The sequence below is a fragment of the Eretmochelys imbricata genome, chromosome 4, assembly GCF_965152235.1.
Source record: "Eretmochelys imbricata isolate rEreImb1 chromosome 4, rEreImb1.hap1, whole genome shotgun sequence".
Classification (NCBI taxonomy): Eukaryota; Metazoa; Chordata; order Testudines; family Cheloniidae; genus Eretmochelys; species Eretmochelys imbricata.
This window is the reverse complement of record NC_135575.1, coordinates 140,769,530-140,796,330: the sequence shown is the minus strand read 5'-3', so window position 1 is coordinate 140,796,330 and position 26,801 is coordinate 140,769,530. Positions and strand designations below refer to the sequence as shown.

Genomic DNA, 26,801 nt, shown 5'->3' with positions numbered 1-26,801 from the left:
CCCAATCTGATTTGGGCACTTGGGCCCTCCTGCTGTACAGCAGGAGTACTTATCTCCTTTTCCTAGCCACCAGTCAATCCACTTCCTTTAGCTTCCCTCCTTAGACTTTAGGAGAAGAGCCCTGGTGTCAGATAGTTGGTCAAGCCTAAGTCTCCGCTCTTTCTCTCTACTCCAATTCCAACACCTCAAGTCGTCAGACTCAGAAATAATAATAGCACTTAGCAGTTTATATACACCTCCCTTCATCTAAGGTGGAGGCATCATACTCATTTTAGCAATAAGAAAACTAAGGCTGTCATCAGGTGGCTTGCCCAAGGTCTCAGAGTGAGCCAGTGGCAGAGCAAATGACAAGACCTGTCAGTCTACAGCACCCACAGTCAGACAAGCTCCCAGCAAGCCTGTTAAAAGCAACCATTTAATCACTGCCATACCCCTCTTGCTGCCTACCCTCCTCCAGAGCCTCTATTAAACTATTCAGTCTCCCCTTTGTGCATTCTTCCAAACAGCCCCTTCACCTGAAACTTCCTCATTGTCTGTCCATTGACCAAACTACCCCCACCATAAAACCACCCTCAAAGCCCCTTTGCTGACACCCAACAGGGCTTCCTTCACAGTCTATGGATGTTCTTCCATTACAGGCAAGCTACTGTCCGTGTCTTTAGATTGTAAGCTCCTTGCAGCAGGGACTAGGAGTTTCTCTAGGTCTGCAGACCACCGAGTACACAGTCAGAATTCAATCAACAACAAACTTTCTCCCTTGAGTCTCTTGCTTGAGCAGTTACCAGGCAAGCTTTCACACCAGGGTTTGGATTTCCCTTCCCTAGCCCCACCCTCTTCCTCCCCCACTCACATTCTCATGGAATAGCCAACCGTAGAAAACATTCCAAGAAACGCATCCCAATTCTTCCTACCATATCAGCTATTTGTCAGACTATGATCTGAGGGTGTTAAGGACTACACAGGGCCCGGGGGGGGGGGGGAGGGAGGGTGTCCATATATTTGCAGCAGCCTAGACTCACAAGTCTGCACTGCTTTTTAAAACAGTGGCTCTCAACCTTTCCAGATTACTGTACCCCTCTTTGGGCTCTCATTTGTCTTGCGTACCCCCAAGTTACACCTCACTTAAAAACTACTTGCTTACAAAATCAGACATAAAAATACAAGTGTCCCAGCACACTAGTACCGAAAAATTGCTGACTTTCTCATTTTTACTATTTAATTATAAAATAAATCAACTGGAATATAAATATTGTACTTACATTTCAGTGTCCAGTATATAGAGGAGTATAAACAAGTCATTGTCTGTATGAAATGTAAGTTTGTACTGACTTCGTTAGTGCTTTTTATGCAGCTTGTTGTAAAACTAGGCAAATATCTAGATGAGCTGATGCACCCCCCTGGAAGACCTCTGAGTACCCCCAGAGGCATGCATACCCCTGGTTGAGAATCACTGTCTTAAAATACTTACTAACCCAGCTACTCCCATAAAAGGAACATACAGATCAATGAGCAAAAATAAATGAATAAATGTGGGGGGAAAGGAATCCACTGTTTGGCAGTATTTTGTATATCTTGGCCTCCCTTGATTAAAAAAAAAAAAAATACAAGCAACTCGAGTGCCTCATCTTGGGCCAACAGATAATCAGTGAGATTTCTCCTACAGTTCCCAGTCTGCTCTGCAGAGTAAATACAGCAACACTGCACTTCGTCCAGCAAGCACTCACAATCCAGAGATTGCACCGTGCTTTGCAAAAGGAGGGTAAATCTGTATTAGAAGAGAAATAAAACCACATGCACATGGAAAAGCTGAGGCACAGAGGTCAAGGCTCAAATTCCAGCCATAATAGAAACAAAGATCAGGTGTTTTTCCCCTCAAACAACAATGGGAAGGAATTGCCCCCCTGTGCTGCTGTGGGCATTAATGGAGTCAGAACTTTGCCAGCAGCCCCCAGCCAGCACCATGGAGTCCTCGAGGAAAACTAGCACTTTAAGGCCTTCGCTTCCTGCAGGGAGAGACCAGAGGCAGCAGTTATATACTTTCCCAGGGCCAGGCCAAGACCTCTGAGGACACCTGGCCCAGCAGCCCCCCAAGGGTGTCCGTACCCTGGACTCTGAGCCGTGTTGCAGGGCTGGGGATGAGGGAAAGTACAGTAACCGGAGTGGGGATTAGTTACAGGTAGGTCTCCGGATCACCTTCACTGGCAAAGGCTTCAGAGCATACGCTGCACATCTGATCAATGGGATTTCTGCTCTCCCAACGCACACCTGGAGGGACCCTCCCCTCCTGCCCCCTTGGGAGCAGCAGAGTGAGCACCCCAAAGGCCCCGCACCCGAGGGAGTCTTTAGTGTTTTCAACGTAAGGGGCGGGGAGGAAGAGAGTCCATGTAGAAGGGGTGAAACAAAAGTCAGTCTAAGAGCTACAACTACACTGCATACAATCTTAGGGCTCGCAGCCCCTTCTCCAAGGGGAGGCCTGAGTGTTAAGGGATCGGGGGGGTGGGGGGTGGGCTACGGGCATTTTTAATGAGGGCATGTCGAACGTCGGCGCCGTTAAAGCACAGAGCTAGTCCGAGCAGCTCAATGCTGCCGCCATTTTTCACACCTGCTCGGCGAGCCTCTCGCCTGAGACGGCGAGCAGGGGCCGCCCCGCCCTAGGGGCTTGCACAGTGTCCGGCCCAGCGAGCCCCCCCGCTTCCGAACGGGCCCTCGGGAGCCGTGACACCAGCAGGCAGCGGAGACCCACCCACCGGCCATTCGGCGCTCGGTGTCCCAGGGAAATCTGTCGCCGAGGCAGGGAGGGGAAGGGAGCGAGGCCCTCCAGTCGCTCTGTGGCGATGCCCCCCCAGCTTGGTTCTCCTATCGGGGGGCTGGGGCTCTCCTCCGCCTCCTCAGAGCAGCCGGGGAGCTCCCCCCCGAACTTGATCGTCTCCCCAGGCCTGGACCTCTCCCATCCCCCTCACCTGCAGGGACTAGGCTAGGCCTGGCCGCAGGAAGGGCCCGAACGCAGAGTCAGCCAAGCCCCCAGGGGCACCCACCTCCGGCGCGGCGGCTACTCCGTGCGCTGGCTGGGGCAAGCTGGTGCTGATGCTTGGGGAGGACGGTGCCGGCTGGCCTGGCCTAGCCCAGCCCAGCCCTTCCCAGGCCGGCCTGGCAGGAAACAGGAAGTCAGCCGTGAAGAAGCGGATTCATCCCTCACCCCTCTGCAGTTTCCTAGGCTGTGGGGAGGAGGCGGCCGGGGTGCAGGAGCCCTCCCGCTCGAACCTCCGCAACGGACTCCAGCCAGACCTCTGGGCAAGTCGCCTTGGCCCGAACGGAAAGGAGGAACCACTGATCCGCATTACCCGACGCGACACACCTGGGGCCTGAACTTCAGGGGTGCCGAGCACCCCCAGCTCCACCTGAGGCCGAGGGGCACTCCAGGTGATCAGCACTTCTGAAAACCAGGCCCCAGCTGTCTAACGGGGCACCCCCCCCCACTCAGTGGCTACTCTTGAAAATCTGGCTGACTCCCCCACCTGTGAAGTGGGAGAGGCCACAACCTACTGCACACTTCCCAGGGATGTTATAAGACTTTATTTCAGGACCGTTTCCATCATGTGCCCTGAAGCCATCTCCAGTGCTGGGGTAGTGACAGGTTTCACTGAAGTGGGATTGCATTCGGAGACTTGCAGCGACAAGGGCCACTGGCTCAGCAAAACAATGGGGGCCCGATTCTCTACTACCCTGCATGGCATGATGTCACTTACCTCTGTGCCAAGTGAATGCAAGGTGGGTGCAAAATGCCACCTGGCAGCACTCCCCTCTCTCTCACCCGAGGTAGCATTTTACACCCGATTTGCACAGGTTTAAATGGCTACAGAAGGTGCACGGCCGTGCTGAATCCAATACCTTAATATGTCCAGTTGAGCAGGTTGGTCAAGTTAGGTCAGGAGAGCCACAGAGCTGGCAGAAGTTGTGTGCAGCCAACTTCAAAGTGCACAGAGCTGCTACCAGCGATTAGTCAATAGCTCAGGGAGGTCTCCCTTTAGGCTAATTGAGTTTGTTTGTAGTTAGGGGGTTTTAAAGCCCTTTGAAGATATAAAGTGTTGTGTGTTTTTACCATAACCTCGCTTTATGGTTAACCGGTTGAGTGAATTTCTATATTTGCAATTTGCCCCATTAATCCTATTTAACGACATATTTCACTATTCTATTGGCCCTTGGTCACTAAAATATACTCATTTGATCATTCCAACCCAGTGGCTTTCAACCCTGTGGTCCGCAGACCCCTGCTGATCCACAGACTGTGTAAAACATTTCCAAAGGGGTCTGCACCTCCATTTGAAATTTTTTAGGGGTCCCCATATGAAAAAAAAGGTTGAAAACCCCTGTTCTAACCCGTTATGATCCTAGAAAAACATGGGTGAATAGGTCTCAGGCCTGGACAAAAAGAAGGATTCTAGGTGGACTCCTCCTGAAGGTCGAGACAGCAGACTGGACTTCTACATAGAGTGCTTCCGCAGACGTGCACGGGCTGAAATTGTGGAAAAGCAGCATCACTTGCCCCACAACCTCAGCCGTGCAGAACACAATGCCATCCACAGCCTCAGAAACAACTCTGACATCATAATCAAAAAGGCTGACAAAGGAGGTGCTGTTGTCATCATGAATAGGTCGGAATATGAACAAGAGGCTGCTTGGCAGCTCTCCAACACCACTTTCTACAAGCCATTACCCTCTGATCCCACTGAGAGTTACCAAAAGAAACTACAGCATTTGCTCAAGAAACTCCCTGAAAAAGCACAAGATCAAATCCGCACAGACACACCCCTGGAACCCCCACCTGGGATATTCTATCTACTACCCAAGATCCATAAACCTGGAAATCCTGGGCACCCCATCATCTCAGGCATTGGCACCCTGACAGCAGGATTGTCTGGCTATGTAGACTCCCTCCTCAGGCCCTACGCTACCAGCACTCCCAGCTACCTTCGAGACACCACTGACTTCCTGAGGAAACCACAATCCATCGGTGATCTTCCTGATAACAACATCCTGGCCACTATGGATGTAGAAGCCCTCTACACCAACATTCCACACAAAGATGGACTACAAGCCGTCAAGAACACTATCCCCGATAATGTCACGGCTAACCTGGTGGCTGAACTTTGTGACTTTGTCCTTACCCATAATTATTTTACATTTGGGGACAACGTATACCTTCAAATCAGCGGCACTGCTATGGGTACCCGCATGGCCCCACAGTATGCCATTTTTATGGCCGACTTAGAACAACATTTCCTCAGCTCTCGTCCCCTAACGCCCCTACTCTACTTGTGCTGTATTGATGACATCATCATCTGGACCTATGGAAAAGAAGCCCTTGAGGAATTCCACCATGATTTCCACAATTTCCATCCCACCATCAACCTCAGCCTGGTCCAGTCCACACAAGAGATCCACTTCCTGGACACTACAGTGCTAATAAACGATGGTCACATAAACACCACCCTATACCAGAAACCTATTGACCGCTATTCCTACCTACATGCCTCCAGCTTTCACCCTGACCACACCACACAATCCATTGTCTACAGCCAAGCTCTGCGATACAACCACATTTGCTCCAACCCCTCAGACAGAGACAAACGCCTACAAGATCTCTATCAAGCATTCTTAGAGCTACAATACCCACCTGCAGAAGTGAAGAAATGGATTGATAGAGCCAGAAGAGTTCCCAGAAGTCACCTACTACAGGACAGGCCCAACAAAGAAAATAACAGAACTCCACTAGCCGTCACCTTCAGCCCCAACTAAAACCCCTCCAACACATTATCAAGGATCTACAACCTATCCTGAAGGACGACCCAACACTCTCACAAATCTTGGGAGACAGGCCAGTCCTTGCTTACAGACAGCCCCCCAACCTGAAGCGAATACTCACCAGCAACCATACACCACACAACAAAACCACTAACCCAGGAACCTATCCTTGCAACAAAGCCCGTTGCCAACTGTGCCCACATATCTATTCAGGGGACACCATCATAGAGCCTAATCACACCAGCCACTCTATCAGAGGCTTGTTCACCTGCGCATCTACCAATGTGATATGTGCCAGCAATGCCCCTCTCCCATGTACACTGGCCAAACCAGACAGTCTCTAAGTAAAAGAATAAATGGACACAAATCAGACGTCAAGAATTATAACATTCAAAAACCAGTCGGAGAACACTTCAATCTCTCTGGTCACGCAATTTCTGTTCTCAAAGTGACTATTCTTCAACAAAAAACTTCAAAAACCGACTCCAACGAGAGACTGCTGAATTGGAATTAATTTGCAAATTGGATACAATTAACTTAGGCTTGAATAGAGACTGGGAGTGGCTAAGTCATTATGCAAGGTAACCTGTTTCCCCTTGTTTTTTCCTCCCCCCCGCCACTGTTCCTCAGACTTTCTTGTTAAATCCTGGATCTGTGCTGGAAATGGCCCACCTTGATTATCATACACATTGTAAGGAGAGTGATCACTTTAGATAAGCTATTACCAGCAGGAGAGTGCAGTGGGGGGAGAGAAAACCTCTTGTAGTGATAAACACCTATTTTTTCATGGTCTGTGTATATAAAAACCATCTTCTGGATTTTCCACAGTATGCATCCGATGAAGTGAGCTGTAGCTCATGAAAGCTTATGCTCAAATAAATTGGTTAGTCTCTAAGGTGTCACAAGTACTCCTATTAATTGGAGGGTTTCCCCTATTTTTTGTCATCAGCAAAAATGACTAATCAAAAATCCTCCAGCCACTGTGCTTATTCCCCCAATTCCAAACTACCCTTCCCACATGCCTTCCCGGCTCCTAACAGTACCCCACCCAGACACTGAAACCTCCAACCTCACCCCTGCCAACGTCTACCTGAGCCAAAAATAAGCTGCACACTGAAAATGGAAGGACATTGTACCTAGTTAATATTTAAACCTGACACAGAAGGACCCAGTAGTGATTTCATTTTCTTATTGAATTCAATCAAACCTGAAAGTTTAAACTGATCTGCACCTGGAACACAATTCCACAAGTGCTGCAGAAACTAGGTGCCGGTGAGTTCACAGGGTCTGGTGTGTTCCATTACCCAAAGTAGAAACCACCCACACTAACTACATGGCCTTCACTTGTGACATTGTTAAGTTGCCTGTAATCAGGCAACTTAACAATGGGCTCTTTACCCATGTTAAGTTCTACTTGCTTACTCAGTTGACCAGCTGGAGTTACTCGGCTTCAAAAAGAGGCAGCAGAAAGGAAGTCGCCATTCTAAGGGAGGCTTGGGTGGAGGTTTTCTTGCAGGAAGACACTGCTACTGACTTGCTCAGTTGCTTCTGGGTTACTGAATGGAGAAGGGCTGCTGCTTGTGGTTCCTGAATACCACATCAGAAGCGAAGCAGGAAGAGCTTGCCACTGACTTACCACACAGCCCCGGACACTTCACTAAACTTGCCTGCTTCAGTGAGCCCAACTTGTAAAATGGGGCTAATGCTGCCCTACCCGTAGAGCACAGGGGCGTTGGCAAATTGGTCAGCACAGAGATATACAGTAAAACCACAGAGTTACAACTCCAGAGTTACAAACTGACTGGTCAACCACCCACCCCATTTGGAACCGGAAGTATGCAATCAGGTGTGGCAGAGAAAAAAAGACAACCCGCAAATACAATACAGAGATGTGTTAAATGTAAACTACTAAAAAATAGAGGGAAAGTTTAAAAAAAGATTTGACAAAGTAAGGAAACGGTTACTGTGCTTGTTTCATTTAAATTAAGATTGTTAAAAGCAGCATTTTTCTTCTACACAGTAAAGTTTCAAAGCTGTATTAAGTCAATGTTCAGTTGTAAACTTTTGAAAGAACCACCAGAACATTTTGTTCAGAGTTACAAACAATCTCCATTCCTAAGGCGTTTGTAACTCTGAGGTTCTACTGTATAGTCAGCACAGAATTAGTGATCCAGAAGCAGAAAGTGAAGTTAACTAAAAACTGACTAGTTTAGTTTCCCTCGCCAAGAGGAAAGAAATATAAGATGTGAACATACTGGATAAAATTTTCAAAAGTCACCTAGCCGCCCAAGTCCCATTGACATTTAATAGGAGTTGAGATCTCAGGAAGTCCTTTAGTGGGTAAAACTCTTTCAAAAGCGCCCATCAAATACAGGAACTCCTCACTTAAAGTCGTTCTGATTAACGTTTCGTTGCTGATCAATTAGGGAACATGCTTGTTTAAAGTTGTGCAATGCTCCCTTCTAACGTTGTTTGGCAGCCGCCTGCTTTGTCCACTGCTTGCAGGAAGAGCAGCCGGTTGGAACTAGCTGGTGGGTGGTTGGAACCAGGGTGGACCGGCAGCCCCCCTATCAGCTCCCCGCTCTCCTAAGTTCCCTGTGCGGCAGCTGCTCAGCAGGCTATCAGTTGCCAGCAGTTCAGCTGTCCCTTCCCGCACTGCCATGTGCTGCTCCTGCTCTCTGCCTTGGAGCTGCTCCCCAAGACTCCTGCCTTAGGCAGGAGCTGCAATCTGGTCTCAGCTTGCTGATCTAATTAACAAACCAGTGTACTTCTGACCCCACTCTTCATACTTAAAGGGGCAATGAGCATCTCTCTCTCTCAAATACACACAGGGTGTCTCTCTCTGTCTGCCCTCCCTCCTTTCCGGCTGCCTTGTAGAGTGTGAAAGTTAACCCTTGAGGGCTCAGCCAATTGCTAGTTCATCATTTAGCAGTAAGGCATTCCCTGGAAAATATCCCACCCTCTGACTCCTCCTCAACCAAGCTTCACAATCATCACCACTGTGTACCAGTATTAAATTGTTTGTTTAAAACTGGTGAAAAAAATTTCCCTGGAACCTAACCCCCTCATTTACATTAAGTCTTACGGGGAAATTGGATTCGCTTAACATCGTTCGTGTCAAGTCGCATTTTCAGGAACATAACTACAACGTTAAGTGAGGGGTTCCTGTAGCAAGCAGTAAGATTGTAATTTGTAACATCTGACTTGATTGTCAGATGTAGCAAGCACTGAACCCTCCCTCTGCCCCAAACTGCCGTGGGAGCGAAGCTCTGATAACGTAAGGTGGAAGTCCGCGAGGTGAGGAATGTCTTTGAAAAGTGATTTTATTTTTTCCTTTTATAATTCCCCCTTTTAATCTGGTTCCATGTGTCCACGGCCTCCTGCAACTGTAGCATTTTCCACAGGGGTACAAGGGAAGAGTTATTTTTTCCCCTTAATAATGAGCATACAAGGTAGCCATACTTTATCATCCTTGTTCAAGCTGCAGGAAGCTAAACCTGTTGCACTCTGATAACATTGTAAGAAACCCTTTTAGTATGTGAACCGATTGTTTCAGCACCCCAGGCCCTTACCTCAAACAAACCAGGGATTGTACCTCTTATGCAGCCCCAGACCAGCATTCTCAAAACACCCTTTTATTTTTTTTTTAAAAGCTTGAGTCTCCAAAGAGCAAACAAACTTTTCCTCCTGCTTCCACTCCAGGCAATGTTGTAAACCTAAACAAATTCTTAAGAACAGCATGATTCATGCAGAGCTAACAGCACAGCGAGCCAAATGTACTTCAGAATTTATTTTCCTTGATGGACCAGGGATAAGCCACCAGTTAGAGTTACTGCATTCATCCTTTTTATTGAAGTCAGTGGTGGGTGGGTTTATTGCTGGGGTGGGTGGGTTCACTCCCTGCAATATCAGCAGGAAGATGGGGCTGAAAATGGCAGACAGGAATGCACAGGTGATGGAACTAGGGGTGCTCCTGCACCCCCTGGCTTTTAGTGGTTTCCATCAGACACAGGGTTTACAGTTTGGTTCAATGGTTCTCAGCACCCCCACAAGAACTCAACCATTAAGAAGAATGAAGAGGATGGGGGTGGGAATTGCATCTCCATGATAGAACCAGCATATAAGAGGCACAAAGTTGAAATAGTTCCATGTGCCACAGACTCCTGCACCTGTGTAGAGGATGAATAACCACGCTATGCTAGAGCAATTAGAGATGCATAAGCAGGAGGAAAGAGGGAAACAGCAGAGCTGGAATTAGCCACTTCAAAAGGGTTCATTCACATTACCCAGTGTTACCCACCTACCACCCTCCTGGGGCTTGGGCAGCACAGTGCCACCCTGAATCAAAGATCAGGGAGGCATCCTCCTTTGTAAGCAATGCACCTGTCACTAGCTATCTTGATCCCCCAGATCCCAACTGGGTGCAACAGGAAGTACAAAGGGAACGTTAGCTACCTAGGCATAATATTTTATAGCACTTTCCCACCAAGGATTTCAAATATGCTTTGTGAACATTACGGAGTTAAACCTCCATCCCGGAGAGAACTGTATCATCCCAAAGGCCCAGAAGGGGGACCTGCCTTGCCTGAGCTCACATAGTGGATCTGTGGCAGAAGCAAGAATAGAACCCAGGGCTCCTGACTCCCAGTCCTGTGCTTTAGCCACAAGACCAGCCTTCCCCCTGCAGGAGACGCCGACAGATATTTATACCCCCTTAGAAGTATTTTTTCCTATCACAGCATGGCTAGAAAATAGGTTTGGAAAGTGTGTCTAATTTGGGATCACAGCTCCATTTACACTGTAGAGCAACGTCACAACAGCATGGCTTTTTAGATTGTATCTTGGGGCAGCTTGGTTAAAGAGCTACAGTGGCCTCTGAAGTGTGACTGTAGGGAGCAGTTCAGCATAGTCCATAATCCTGGTTCTACTGACCTGGGTTTCTGAGAAGGTTCTTTGGTGTCCTTGGATCCAAACCAGCTGCTGCTCTTACTCTTCTCGTCTCCAACAGCTGTTACTTGCGGAGATATGGTCAGGGATGATCCCAGCTTCTCCCCCAAGCTCTTGTTCCCTGCATCACCTTTAGTGCCCCCATGGTGGAAGAGGCCAACCTTGGACTTCTTGTCTTCCTTTCTGGTTTCCTCATGGGATTTGTCTTTCGTCACCTCCATGGAGAAGACCATTGGCGTTGCGATCTGCACAGGTTTGGTCTCTAAGCGGCTGCCTTCTTCCAACTTGGCTCTACCTAGATGGTTGCTGAGGGTTACAGCTTTGGTTGAGACCTTGTTCTCCTCTTGTACTGCTAAACTGGGAGGAGAGGGAAGGAATCTGGGCTCTTCTTTCTGCTGCCTGACTCCCCATGGCAGGTCTTCAGAGTCAGGAGGAGGGAAGCCAGCGTGGAAACCCTCCTCAGACTTTCTGGTGATATTCTGTAGAGGCAGGGACAGCGGAAAGGAGCTCGGTAGGTCAGACATTGGGCTCTTTGGTGCAGGTTCATCACTGTAAACATGGCTTCCATTGACACAGAGAGAGGATCTGGAGACAGGGTCATCCTTTGGCTTTGGACTTTGGATTGCTTTCGGCTCAGCTACCACGTTAACCTGGGAGATCTCATCACTGAATGCTCTCTTGTGGGCTAATTTTGGAGAAGGTAGATAGTCTTTAACTAGAAGGAGGAAAAAGCAGCATCAAATGAGAACATCTGCCTTGACCCCACATATTTCACATAGCAACATTGCCTTCTACCACCTGCCAATGCTGAAGGTATCAGTGAAACTGCTCCAACTCCCACCCTCACAACCCCAGCTGTGGCTTCTCCCGATCATATAATGTAATTATAATAAATCCTGAGACAAGGGCATGAGCACATTGCTATAGAAGTCTCACCAAGAGTAGCAATATGATCTCACTGAAGGATCAAGGGAGGAGGAAAGGAGGATAAAACCTTCCTTTAAAATAAATCTGAAAGTTAGTAATAGAGGCAAGAAACTATCTGAAAAGATCTTAGCAGTATGTGGATTTGTGCGGAAGCATCGCTTAAAATTTTACATGGGGAAGGACTGCTCCTTTAAGATTCACTACAACGACTATGCTAACACACTGCTTTGTGAAGAACTGTCAATTTAGTTGAGGACATTATGGCGGATGGGAAAATGTGACTTAAGATTTCCCTGCATTTAGTCCCATTTCCCGGTCATACAGTGCCTGGAGACATGCAATAACTTTTTGCAATTCGTTGTAGAGTCCAATCTGGAGAATTGCCTGACATTAAATGGTGCACATCAGATTCGACCTTCCCACGCAATGTGGTCTTTTCCGCGGATGCATATAATTGTGCGAGAGCAGTTATGTGCATTCTCACTCCAGCACAACCCAGGGCATCAAACTTAAGGGAGCAGACAGCATTGTGTGGCTAAGAAGCTGGTTTTTAATGCATTAATAGTAGGGCTGTTGATTAATCAGTTAACTCATGCGATTAACTCAAAAAACTTAACTGCAATTAAAAAAAACAAATTGCGATTAACTGCAGTTTTAATCGCACTGTTAAACAATAGACTACCAATTGAAATGTATTACATGTTTTGGATGTTTTTCTACATTTTCATATATATTGTATTCTGTGTTGTAATTGAAATTAAAGTGGATATCATTTTTGATTATAAATATTTGCACTGTAAAAATGATAAACAAAAGAGATAGTATTTTTCAGTTCACCTCATATAAGTACTGTAGCGCAATCTCTTTGTCCTGAAAGTGCAACTTACAAATGTAGATTTTTTTTGTTACATAAACTGCACTCAAAAACAAGACAATGTAAAACTTCAGAACCTACAAGTCCACTCAGTCCTACTTCCTGTTCAGCCAATCGCTAAGACAAACAAGTCTGTTTACATTTATAGGAGGTAATGCTGCCCTCTTCTTATTTACAGTGTCACCAGAAAGTGAGAACAGGCATGTAAATGTCTTGCAACACCAGCTACAACAGTGCCATGAGAACGCCTGTTCTCATTTTTAGGTGACATTTTAAACAAGAAGTGGGCAGCATTAGCTCCTGCAAATGTAAACAAACTTGTTTGTCTGAGCAATTGGCTGAACAAGAAGTAGGACTGAGTGGACTTGCAGGCTCTAAAATTTTACATCCTTTTATTTTTGAATGCAATTATTTTTGTTCATAATTCTACATTTGTAAGTTCAACTTTCATGATAAAGAGATTGCACTTCAGTAATGGTACAAGGTTAACTGAAAAATAGGATTTCTTTTGTTTTTTACAGTGCAAATACTTGTAATCAAAAATAAATATAAAGTGAGCACTGTCCACTTTGTATTCGGTGTTGTAATTGAAATCAATATATTTGAAAATGTAGAAAACATCCCAAAACATTTAAATAAATGGTATTCTATTATCGTTTAGCAGCGCAATTAATCACGATTAATTTTTTTTTAATTGCTTGACAGCCCTAATTAATACTTATTGTTACCAAGGACCCGCTTCTTGATCTAATAAGGGAATTTCTGAATGTACTGTCTCAGGCCAATCAAATCGTTTGTGGATTAATTACAGATTTCTTTCAGCAAACAATAAAAGCTAATGCACCGAGATGGCATCCCTGTTCTGTGCATTGCCTTCAGAGTGCTGAGACTGACAGAACTCAGATTGCTTTAGTCACTGGAGTCCAGCCACTGTCTGAACAGACACTTTTCATCCAAGCCTGAAAAGTTCCCTGAGACAGGAGATGCAGCAGGGAAGCTCAGTAAATTAATGCTCCATTCTGCTTGACCACTGTGCATTCAGGGCTCACTGCTGGGAAGACACCGGATGCTTGGAACCTACTTTTGAGAGGTAGAGCAGAATTCTCCGTCTGTGGTGTATGATGATCATCATCATTGGAGATTTTTAAGAGCAGGTGAGTCAATCACCTGTCAGGGACGGTCAAGATAATACTTAGTCCTGCCCCGAATGCAGGGGACTGGACTAGATGACCTCTCAAGGTCCCTTCCAGTCCTACAATTCGAAGACCAGAAAAAATGGATCCACAGTGAATCTTTAACGTATGGATGGGCAGAGCTTTTGGGGACAGCATAGAATATGCTGGCATCCATACGTTAGGACTCACCATTTCTCCCATCTCTGCTCCAAGCAGATTAACAGAGGGGGCCATTTTCTCTTTCAAATGGCATTCACTAGACCCCAAGGAGAGAGTTCAACACCCGCTGAAGGATGCTGCTCTTCCAGCTGAGGCTTAGGGACTACACTCTTTCAGAACCATTTTCCTGAGCTGAAGACAGCTTGGTCTTCAGCTGCACTCTGAGCCCTGGGGAGTTGGCAGGGCACCACGGGGGAATTTTGCCTTGCTACAGACTGCTGTACCAGTTCTGTGCATAAACAGAGGGTGTCAATCTCCAGGTCTGTCAATCTGGCATTAGAACAGGCCCACCCACCATTCATTACTGAGGGAGTATCTCTGGCACCTTCATGCCAGCACCCCAGCCCCAGCCACTCAAGCGTATAGTGAGCCTCACAGAGGAAAGTAACTTATAAAGGACACTTCCTTCCAGTGAGCAATCAGTTAATGTACCCAAAGTACCCTAGGCAGTCCCTTATTTAGTGATTAAAATCAGTATCCTCTTACCAGAGCGCTCTGTGGACAGACTGCTGTGTCTGCTCGGGGATTTGGTTACCTCGGGAACATTGATGGTTATGCCAAAGTTGTTAGCCAGGCTACCGCTGGCTGATGAGATGGTGCTGTCGGAGCCCAGCGAGGTGTTGGACTGGGTCAGGGAGGACTTGCGGAGCTTGTTCTTGAAGAAACCGCCCTTCCCTTTGGATTTCTTGCCCCCTAGCTCGTAGTCCTCCTCCATGTCGAGGGCCCCCGTGCTGCTGGGGATGATAGCAGAGGCAGATTCCAAGTCGTATTTCTTCTTCCCCTTCATTTTGTCCTTCAGCTTGCCGAAGGGCGACCGGGGCTTGTCCTTCATGGAAAGATCGAACATGCTGGCCGTCAGGTTGTTGCGGGTAAACTGGATGGTGACCTGGATCGCTCCTCGCTCCTTCTCCTTTTTCCCGGCCTTGGAATGTAGCTTGTGCCACCTGGAGTTTGAGAGAAAAGGGGAGAAGAGCCTGTTACTTCCAAGACCAATGACTGATCCAGAAGGTGCTCAGAGGGAAAGGCCTAAGACAAGAGACAGCAGGAAAACAGAACCAATCAGGTCTGCGCAGCGGCTCGGGGAATTAGCTGACATACTGCATAGGGGAGAGCACCTGGTCACTAAGACAGTGCAAACAGGCTGCTTTTCAAATCATTAGATTTGCTGCTTCTTGAGTTCCCACTCAGCTGTGATCCCTTCTCACAAGCCAGGGAGCCCTGGTGCATGGAGGCTTAGCTGCCATCAGGTTTGTTACATCCCTCAGAGCGGTCACTGGGGCTCTCCTTGGGGCGGGTGTGGTCCAAGTTCACTCCTAGGACACAACCTGCACCTCCACAGCACCCGTGTCTAAGGAACTTGGGGCACTCGACAAGCTAGTGAATTAACTCTTTCCACCCTCCTTGCGAGGTGAGGCAAGTTTTATGATCCCCATTCCAAAACTGGAGACGCAGAGACCCAGAGAGGAAAAGTGACTTCCCCAAGGTCACACGGCAACTCTCTGGCAGAGATGAGAACAGAAGACAGGTCTCCTGACCCCCAAGTCCTGGGCCTTCTCTCCACAAAGGCTTGAGGTCCCATCCCACAGCCAGAGGATGGAGCCCTGTTGAAACAGCTTAGGTGATCTGGTGAGAGGAAGCCAAGCTCTCTGGACAACTGGCTTGTGGTACCTCCTTCCACCCATGCTTTAGCTCCCTCCTCCTGCTTTAGGAATCTCCTCCCCCACACTTCCCAGCTGCTGCTACCCTACTCAGTGTCAACTTCTCCACCACCCCAGCCTAATAAAGTGAAAGGCCTAATTTTTAAGGACCATGTTTTACTGCGAAGTGCCTAGGATTCTTTTCATGCCTACTTGCTGTATGAACAGTGTGCTGTTAGCCTATTCCTGCTTTGCTCGCTGTCTGGCTCGCTAAGTGTTCTACTGAACCACCGACATTACGCATGAAGGTCAGAAGTTCCTTGTTTATATGGAGACCTCCAAGGCCCAGGCTCCCAGACAGGACACATGACAGCTTTGATCTGATTAGGGCAGCAGGCCAGAACACAGTAGGTACAAACACAGCAAGGACTTCCTCCAGACGCTAATGGAGGCTAAGTGTGGACAAGGGGCTCTACATAGGATGTTGTGGGATTCCACATGCGACTCAGTTATGCTACATAAGGCTGATAGACAAGAAACTCGCTGGCAGGTCTCCCACCTCAACCAGGGCTCGGTCACCACCAGGGACAAAGATGCTGCAAACAGAACGTAACAAGCTTTCCGACGATGTCTGAGCCAGCCCAGAATCCGGCTCTCCCCACTATGGGACAGTGTAACCCCCAGAGCTCATGTGGGGTCAGTGGGTTGATGAGATTCATATACACACACACACACCACTCAGGGCATGAAGGTGCCATTTGTAAACAGACCTTTTACCGATGCATGCCATATTTTAAGGCATATTCCTACATTCAGTTCTCACCCTATTTCCACTAAGTAACTTGTCCACATCAAGACAAATTACCCTCCATAGTAATACTATATGTGCGTTCCAGAGGAAGGCCCTCACTGGTCACGTTTTAAAAATGACTGGTCTATGAACAGACACAAGGTGGATGAGATCATCTCTTTTATTGGACCGACTTCTATTGGTGAGAGAGAACAGAAAAGAAAAGAGATTACCTCACCCAGCTTGTGTCTCTAATATCCTGGGACCAACATGGCTACATCTACACTGCACAGCCAATTAATACCTTCTTAAAGAAGATTCTGGTCAAAAGGAGACGAGCTTGGAAATTCAAAATTAAGGCTCGACCTGAAGAGCGGATGCCCCCCCTGCCCAAACCGTGACCGACTAGCTCTCCCAACCCGCCTGCCCTGTGCCTGAATTTGATTTTGCCATAAGGAGCGTCTGTTAGGAAGGGAGAAGAAAACCATTGCGGTATGGGAGAGGCAGAATAGCTGAGTGATCCAAGAACACATCTGGAAGCCAAGAGTTTCTTTATTCCAATCCTGGATCCACTGCACACACCCCGCCCCCTCGGGAGAGGATGAGGGAACCAACAGGTGACAGATGTGAAGTGCACGTACCACGCTACTGGACGGTGCTCGGAGACTACGGAACCTACATACAAGGGGAACGTTCATAGAATCATAGAATCATAGAATATCAGGGTTGGAAGGGACCCCTGAAGGTCATCTAGTCCAACCCCCTGCTCGAAGCAGGACCAATTCCCAGTTAAATCATCCCAGCCAGGGCTTTGTCAAGCCTGACCTTAAAAACTTCCAAGGAAGGAGATTCCACCACCTCCCTAGGCAACGCATTCCAGTGTTTCACCACCCTTTTAGTGAAAAAGTTTTTCCTAATATCCAATCTAAACCTCCCCCACTGCAACTTGAGACCATTACTCCTCGTTCTGTCATCTGCTACCACTGAGAACAGTCTAGATCCATCCTCTTTGGAACCCCCTTTCAGGTAGTTGAAAGCAGCTATCAAATCCCCCCTCATTCTTCTCTTCTGCAGGCTAAACAATCCCAGCTCCCTCAGCCTCTCCTCATAAGTCATGTGTTCTAGACCCCTAATCATTTTTGTTGCCCTTCGCTGGACTCTCTCCAATTTATCCACATCCTTCTTGTAGTGTGGGGCCCAAAACTGGACACAGTACTCCAGATGAGGCCTCACCAATGCCGAATAGAGGGGGACGATCACGTCCCTCGATCTGCTCGCTATGCCCCTACTTATACATCCCAAAATGCCATTGGCCTTCTTGGCAACAAGGGCACACTGCTGACTCATATCCAGCTTCTCGTCCACTGTCACCCCTAGGTCCTTTTCCGCAGAACTGCTGCCCAGCCATTCAGTCCCAGACGTTAATCCCAGTCTCCTGGGGAAACTCTATGGCAGTATCCATTAGGCCGCAAGTTCCTTGAGGCAGGGACCGGTCTGTGAGTGGTTGCTCAGCATCTAGTTCAACAGAACCCAGACCGAAAACAACAGACCGCTACTGCCCCAGCCGCTGTCTTCATTTCCCATCCGAAACTGTTGCGGAGGGTTTCTGGGCAGCATCACAGATGGCTGAATTTCAACAGTATTTGAAATGATTCCTGTGCAGTTTGTAAAGCTTTCTGGATCCCAGGGGATGAAAGATGCCATGGCGTCCTCGAGGCCACTACCCCATATCTCCTTCAAACGCCTCCCCAATATCCACATCAGCCGTGGCGCCCGCCAGAAGTCAGCCAGCCTGCCAGGGATAGCGGGAGAAACTGGTGTTGCTAGGGTTAAACCCTCAGAACTCCGAGCCATCCGACTGCCAGCCTGATCATATTACCCGCACCCTCCCTCCTACCGGCTGACCCTCAGTCGTGTCTGGTTTCAAAATCAGAGGAGAATGTCTTTTGGGCAGGCCCTTGTCTGTGTGTCTGCACAGAATCCAGCACCATGCGGCCATGACCCCAAGCAGCGTATCCAAGTGCTACCATAATACAAAATAATTAATAGAAACTTGGCATCTCTGGCAAGTGACTGGCTAGCTTCAGACCTGTCGTGGAACATTATTCCAGGTCACAAAGCCAACATGGCACTGTCTGCACTGGGACAGCACTTTCACCCTGGAGAGAGGGGGAACGCTCCTTCAGTCCAGCCCAGCTTTGGCCTTGACGTCCTGAGCACTGCCAACTCTCGCTGATTTCAACGGGAGCAGCTCAGGATCAGGCCTCCTCTGCCCTTGGTATCCAAACAAGGAAACCTACAGACTTGTGGTCGGTGCCTTACTGGATGTACGCCACCAAGAACAACAGCTCTGCAATACTGCTTAGGAAAACCATCCCAGCAAGCAGGAGGAAGGCGCTGTGAACACACCTACTTCCCTCCAAGCCATCCTGCAGCTTAAGTGTCTCCATGCCAGCTCCCATGCAGGGTTTATGCTGTCTAATTTCCTCCAGGGGCACTTCAGGAGCATAAGACAAGAAAACACCACCCTGTGTGCTCAGACACGTTGCTTTTTTCTAGCCACAGCACCTCCTGTTGGTCAGATTACAGGGAACGTACTAGCCCAGTATTATCTACAGACATGCAGCATGCACAACCAAAGTATCCAGGAGCACATCCTGTAAATCAAATAAGATCCCACGCTGTCCAATAAGTCACAGGCACCAACCCCTCCCCACAACACAGTGCCCCATCAGTCTGAGCTTCACAATCAGGTGCACACATCTCTGGGGGTTCAGCTTTCCTGTGAAAACAGGACAATAAGCAGCCATTTATTGCTATTTTTATACAAAAAAAACTGGTAAGTCTTTCAAACTTAAAATACAAGCAGTGCCCCCCTCCGCTGTTTCTGCAGGGTGTATACCACACAGTGCCATCAGCACATGACGGGACAATCTGTGACGTCAGGGCTACGACAACTCTGGTCCCAGCATAACCGTCTAAAGGAAGCTGCCAGTGAAATGTATGCTGGAGGACGTGAGCGGTTAATGTGAGCGTAGAGCTTTACTACAACTGCTCGGAGCAGAGATCATGGTATCCAGTCTGTGTTTTGCTTAAGGCTGGGTGACGTTACTCAAAGCCGTATGAATCATAGAAGATTAGGGTTGGAAGGAACCTCAGGAGGTCATCTAGTCCAACCCCCTGCTCAAAGCAGGAGCAATCCCCAACTAAATCATCCCTGCCAGGGCTTTGTCAAGCCTGACCTTAAAAACCTCAAAGGAAGGAGATTCCACCACCTCCCTAGGTAATGTATTCCAGTGCTTCACCACCCTCCTAGTGAAAAAGTTTTTCCTAATATCCAACCTAAACCTCCCCCACTGCAACTTGAGATCATTACTCCTTGTTCTGTCAAAACAGAAGGAATGCATCTCTCTCCACAGCTTCTGATCACAGAAATGTAGGGTGAGAAGGGACCTCAAAAGACCATCTAGTCCAGCCCCCTGCACTGAGTAAGTAAGTTAGACCCTCCTTTGTCCAACTTGTTCCTAAAAACCTCCCATGATGGGGACTCCAAAACCTCCCTGGGTAACTTGTTCCAAGTGCTTAATTATCCCTATAGCTAGAAGTTTTCCCCAGTATGTAACCCAGATTTCCCTTGCTGCCAATCAAGCCCATTACTTCTTGCCCTGCCCTCAGTGGCCATGGAGAACAATTGATCACAGTTCTCTTTAGAACAAGCTTTCACACAGTTGAAGACCGATGGCAGCAACTGCGGCTTGCCCACTGCCTTCAGCATCTTGGGCAAAGTGAAGGAGACCCGCATTTGAAAAACATACACATCTGTACATCTTCCAGTGCTGCGAGGGTGAATGTGATCCAAGTGGACCAGCACTTGAATGAGACCCAGCTGAGAGATGCTGCAGAACTGCTGCTAATCAGTTAGGCTGCGATCTTCTCTCTATCTTGGCATTTGACCAATGCCTATAGCTGGTGGCCCCGTCTTTCAGAGGAAATCCAGAGAGGTGCCGATGACCAGTTAAGTGGTGCAATGATATCTTTAAAGAGGTGATGGTCAACAAATTGCTGGTCAAACACCGAACTCCGTTCAGTCCCTCAGTCTCTCTTGCAGTTGCGGTTGGATGGAGCATTCTTCACATCTTGCATGGCTGCTGTTAGACCGCTGCCATGTTCCACCCAAGAGGTGGCTGAGTTTCAGTGGTGGTGGCAGTTAATCCCCTACCTAGCTCACAGGGGTGTTAGGTTGAGAGTAATTCATAGTAAGAGAGACATAGTAAGAGAGCCATACTGGGTCAGACCAATGGTCCAGCTAGCCCAGTATCCTGTCCTCTGACAGTGGCCAATGCCAGGTGCCCCAAAGGGAATGAATGGAACAGGGAATCATCAAGTGATCCATCCCGTCGCCCATTCCCAGCTTCTGGCAAACAGAGGCTAGGGACACCATCCCTGCCCATCCTGGCTAATAGCCACTGATGGACCTAACCTCCATCAACGGCTGGACCCACTACAGAAATGAGTAGCAGAACTAAGTTTCAGAGTAACAGCCGTGTTAGTCTGCATTCGCAAAAAGAAAAAGGAGTACTTGTGGCACCTTAGAGACTAACCAATTTATTTGAGCATAAGGTGCCACAAGTCCTCCTTTTCTTTTAGCAGAACTAAGAGATGAGTTTCTGGAACCTGCATCTCCTGCAATGGTAGGGAGGGAAAGCAGCATTTAGACCCTCTCCTCCCACCCCCAGCCCACCTATCCCCAACTAGGATACACGTGGTTCCTTCTGCCCCCTTCCTCTAATTGTCAGCAGTATTTCTTCCCAAGCTGCTGGCTGCCACATCAGAAACAGAGGCAGTGAAATCCCCGCAGATGTTCGAAAGATGGAAGTCAGCACAAACCACCCACTTGCAAAAGGTATTTCCCCCCCACCCCCCGTACACATCCAGAGAAATGCAGAGTCAGCCGGGCTTATACTACAGCTGGGCCTCCAGTTGTATGTACTGGAGTATGTGAGAAGTCACTGGATCAAGTCTATCCTCACTATTTGGATGGCTCCAGCCACTGCAGGTTCTGTAAGCAGATAACGCACCAGACAGTGGGAGCTGCTCCTCCCAAGCCAAGCGAGCACATTGCCATCTGGCACAGCTGCCCTGTATCTCTCTGCCCCATCTCCTCACCCTCCATTTAAAATCTCAGCTGAAATATCTTGCTGTAGCTGGTGCCTTCTAGAAGGAGAGAGGAATTCACCTTTATTTTACTGCAAAACATTCTGAGATAACATGATAATATGCAAAACACGATGTGTTCTATAAGAGAATTCTGGAGAAAAGCAAGGAGGAGTTGTGTAACTATTTTACTTCATTATTTTAATTGTGTGTGTGTGTGTGTGTGTGTACAAAAGAGCTTCCTGTATCATAAATGGTTTCAGAGTAGCAGCCGTGTTAGTCTGTATCCGCAAAAAGAAAAGGAGGACTTGTGGCACCTTAGAGACTAACCAATTTCTTTGAGCATAAGCTTTCGTGAGCTACAGCTCACTTCATCAGATGCATTCAGTGGAAAATACAGTGGGGAGATTTTATATACACAGAGAACATGAAACACTGGGTGTTACCATACACACTGTAAGGAGAGTGATCAGGTAAGGTGAGCTATTACCAGCAGGGGAGGGGGGACCTTTAGTACTGATAATCAAGGTGGGCCATTTCCAGCGCTTTACAAGAACAGTAGGAGGGGAAATAGTTCACCTGCACATCTACCAATGTGAAACAGGACAATCTCTACGTAAAAGAATAAATGAACACAAATCAGATGTCAAGAATTATAACATTCATAAACCAGTTGGAGAACACTTCAATCTCTCTGGTCACTCGATTACAGACCTAAAGTGGCAATTCTTCAACAAAAAAAACTTCAGAAACAGACTCCAAGGAGAGACTGCAGAACTGGAATTAATTTGCAAACTGGATAAAATTAACTTAGGCTTGAATAGAGACTGGGAGTGGATGGGTCATTACACAAAGTAAAACTATTTCCTCTTGTTTATTTCACCTCCCACTGTTCTTGTCAACTGCTGGAAATGGCCCACCTTGATTATCACTGCCGGTAATAGTTCACCTTTCCTGATCGCTCTTGTTCCAGTCTGTATGGTAACACCCACTGCTTCATGTTCTCTGTGTATATAAATCTTCTCACTGTATTTTCCACTGAATGCATCCGATGAAGTGAGCTGTAGCTCACGAAAGCTTATGCTCTAATAAATTTGTTAGTCTCTAAGGTGCCACAAGTACTCCTTTTCTGTATTATAAAGAAAAGTTTACCACCAACAATACTTAATTACATAGCACGTCTCACCCATAGATCTTGAGTATTTTACAAGTCAGCTAATTATCCCCATTTTACAGATCAGGAAATAGAGGCACAGAGGTGCAGTGACTTGGCCAATGCCACAGTGAGCAAACTGGGCACAGAACCCAGGAGTCCTGACTCCCCACTCGTGACTGTCCTGGCTTATCAAGGGAAGCCTCATTGGTAAAATTTAACATCCAAGTGAAAAATGGGTCTGCGTGAAATAATACAAGAATTTATTTGGGGGAGTCATGTAAGTTTCTAGTTTTATGTCACAGATTGAAGTAAAGTTACCCGGTTAAAATTTAACTGAGCTGCATTTTGACCTTACGGGGGCAGAAATGCTAATTGAGCCTACAGCCTCAAAACATCAGCACTGTATTTTCCCGAACATCTGCTGACTCTGCTCAGAAGGACCAAGCATCAAAGTGAGCTCATGGCATAAAGTGTCCAGGAAGGGTGTCTCTGCTCAGAAAGGGGCGCTCCTGTCTTTCAACAATGGGGAGGCTGCACAGGTGCTAAGCTGGAGGCTTGGATAGGGCTCAGATGGTCTCACCAAGGTGATGCTGGTTTTCCTGATGCAATGGTAAAACCCATCTGCCTACCCTGTAAGGGTATTTCCAAGTGTAGGAGAGGCTTCCAATTACATACTTAGGGGCTACTGAACTTGTAAAGCAGCATCGCTCACTAGCAGCAAGTTAGCAGGCTTTCAAGTGCCTTTATTCACAGGAGACTGATTGAACAGGGACGTGTTACAGGGCATGATCTCTCCTAACAGCCAGGACCAGGCTGACTAGTAAATAGGAGCACAATGCACCGTTCTCCTCTAGGTTACTGGTCACTCCTTATTGGACACTTAGTCCCTGTCTGAAATAAGACGACTCGCTGATCTACTGTTAGGACCAAGTATCAGAGGAGTAGCAGTGTTTGCCGCTTTTACAGATCCAGACTAAGAGTCCTGTGGCACCTCATAGACTAACAGTCTGTTAGTCTATAAGGTGTCACAGGACTCTTTGCTGCCGTTAAGACCAGAGTTCCTTGCAAGGGAGAGAGCTCCCAGCTACCCATTCTACAGCACTATGTACAAGGCACCTCTCAGTCCATACCGACCAGGCCTAATTTAGAGCCAGAGGCTACTTAGGGTCTGAGTGGTTTCCCATCTTATGCCTTGCCAGCCATGGCCGCACTCAGAGAAGCGCTAATGACATAATAGGATAGAATAGCCCTATTTTAAAAGGGGCGTTCCTTCCACTGCTGAGACAGGGCACCCGAGATGCCCCTTGGGAACCAAGGTGGGGTGCGCTTCAGGCAATCATCAAGCAAAACAGGGTTGCTCGGGGGCAACATGCCAGTTTGGAGATGCTGCAGGGAGAACAGGTATCCCACATACAGCCTGGCCTGGGCAGATTCCTAGGTAAATCCTCGGGCTACCCTAATAGAGAGGATGCCAACAGGTAATTAGGAATGGGTCTAAGCTACAGTGTTTGGGTCGGAGCTTCCCCCCAAAGCTCAGGGCACACATAGCTAGGTCATTAGGTCTGGGCTCATCAACAGATCATTAAACAACTGCTAAATTGCACTTTAAAAATACCCCAAATCACCCTCATCTTGGGTTAAACATTTGACGGTTGGGGTAGGTTGGTTGGTTTGTTTTTGCTGCACTGCCTATTTCCTTGACCTATCGTATTCCTCTGAGCCTTCCCCGGCTTCCCCAGCGATCAGCATTTCATGGCTCCATGCAACAGAGGTTAGCACACTGACTTGGATACAGCAATGTCTATCAAAAGGAGACTGACCAGTCCCCTGCTGCCTATGTAAAGTGTGATGCTGGCAGACCAGATCATGCCAGGGTGCATTCAGGCCAACTCGCTTGTGTAATAAAGATCATCCTCGTCCCTTTCGAGAACAGGACCCCAGCCTTCCGAGAAGCTCGAGCTCGGAAACTGAAAAAATACGACCCTCTGGCCAATACCCTGAGAGCGAAGGGCTACGAGGTGCAGCTGGACGCCCTGATCGTCGGAGCCCTGGGCGCTTGGGACCCCTGCAACGAGCGTGTGCTGCGGACCTGCGGGATCGGTAGACGCTACGCACGGCTCATGCGGCGCCTCATGGTCTCGGACACCATCCGATGGTCCAGGGACATCTATATCGAGCACATCACCGGCCACCGACAGTACCAGGAGGAGTGAGCCGGTACGACATTGTGCACACACTGTGGGAGAGAGACTGAGGCCTTTCCCATCGGACCGTATGAACTGGAACCGTAAACCCGCTGAACATTAAACCCCACCAAATGAGGGTAGACCCATCCCCATCCCCGTATTCACTCACTGTACCCAGCATACTGAACATAGCCGTTGTGTGGATAACTTACCCCATTTCTCGATGTCTGTACTCTGACCGGTTAAACTTTTCCCCTAGTCGGGGAGATTGCAGATTATTATGTGATCCTTGCTCCACCAGCTCCTAAATCGAATTTTGCACCCCTTGATAATCTGTACCTTATCCCCTGACAACCAGAAACTTCTATGCTTGAACTCTGTACCGTTCCTTATTTCAACATTATCTTAATAAAATTATATAGATCAAAGTGACTGCTGAACGTGGAAGAGTGTATTTGGTGTTTTAAGTTCACAAAAACTAAAGGGACGTTACTTGCATTGTTTTCACTTATCTGTATCCTGTTATAAAGCAGTAGGAAACATTTACATTGTGCGTACCCCATAACAAAATAACCCATCAAACGAGAAAGAAACCTTGTGGAATGCTAATGAAGGACTTTAACAGAAAAGCGCTAATTTCAAAGCAAGTGGCCGTTGTGTGTGATGACCTGAGGTCAAAGACTCAAAGTGCGTTCCTCACTCAAGTCATCAAAGGAAAAGCCCATGTGGCTAGAGACACTGTGAGCTTGTTTTCTGTCAGAAGAAGCTGTAAGTATGGATTCAAGGAAAGAGCCTGGTCTTTGACAGGGAAGTGTATTAGAGGCAAAGCAGAGATCCCTAGACACAATCCGGGTACCCTGAAAAAAATTTTGGGCAACGAGCTGTTTAATACATCACTGCCACCAGCTGGAATTACCAAACTGTGACTCACCTGTACATATATTTTTTACCTACTTTAACCTCTTAATAACTTATTTCCTTTTCTTAGCTAATAAACCTTTAGTTCATTTTCTATAGATTGGCTATCAGCATGGTCTTTGGTGTAAGATCTGGAGTACCAATTGATCTGAGGTAAGTGACTCGTGTGTTGGGACTGGGAGCAACCTGATGTGGTGTGATTGTTTGTGTAAGTAACCATTATCACAAAAGTCCAGTTGTCTGGATGACACGATTGACTGGAGTGTCGAAGGCAGGGGTGGGCAAACTTTTTTGGCTCAAAGGCCACACCTGGGTATGGAAATTGTATGGGGGGCCATGAATGCTCACGAAACTGGGGGTTGGGGTGCAGGAGCGGGTGCGGGCTCTGGGGTAGGGCCAGAAATGAGTTCAGGGTACAGGAGGGGGCTCTGGGCTGGGGCAGGGGGTTGGGGTGCGTGCGTGCTCCAGCTGGGGGTCTGGGCTCTGGGGTGGGGATGAGAGGTTGGGGGTACAGGAGGGTGCTTTGGGCTGGGATCAAGGGATTTGGAGGGCAGGAAGGGGATCAGGGCTGGGGCAGGGTCTGGGTGGCACTTACCTCAAGCAGCTCCCAGAAGCAGCGGTATGTCCCCACTCCAGTTCCTACATGGAAGCACGGCCATATGGTTCTGCACGCTGCCCCTTCCGCAGGCACCACCCCTGCAGCTCCCATTGGCTGTGATTCCCAGCCAACGGGAGCTGTGGGGGCAGCGCTTGGGGAGGGGGCAGTGTGCGGAGCCCCCTGGCTGCCCCTACGTGTAGGAGGGGGAGAGGGGACATGCCCTCAACCCCGCTCCCCAGCTGGAACACTGGAGCAGGGCAAGCCCTGGATCTCGCTCCCTGGCAGGAGCTCGAGGACCAGATTTAAAACGTCTGAAGGGCCAGATGCGGCCCCCAGGCCGTAGTTTGCCCACCCCGGTCTAAGGGGACAGTCTGTGACTCCATGATAACACTGGTATAGTGATCCAGGAGTTCAGATG

At 48.0% G+C, this 26,801-nt stretch overlaps 1 protein-coding gene across 4 annotated transcripts in view; it reads right to left on the bottom strand.

The window, feature by feature from the left end:
• RAB11FIP5 (RAB11 family interacting protein 5) overlaps nucleotides 1-26,801 on the bottom strand; it is a 109,508-nt gene that overhangs the window by 31,533 nt on the left and 51,174 nt on the right. For all 4 annotated transcript variants that reach the window (XM_077816049.1, XM_077816050.1, XM_077816051.1 and 1 more), the window contains exons 2-3: nucleotides 14,431-14,888; nucleotides 10,735-11,464 (exon numbers count right to left, since the gene is read on the bottom strand). In XM_077816049.1, the coding sequence (XP_077672175.1) occupies nucleotides 10,735-11,464; nucleotides 14,431-14,888 (1,188 nt within the window). The remainder of the gene's footprint in view (nucleotides 1-10,734; nucleotides 11,465-14,430; nucleotides 14,889-26,801) is intronic.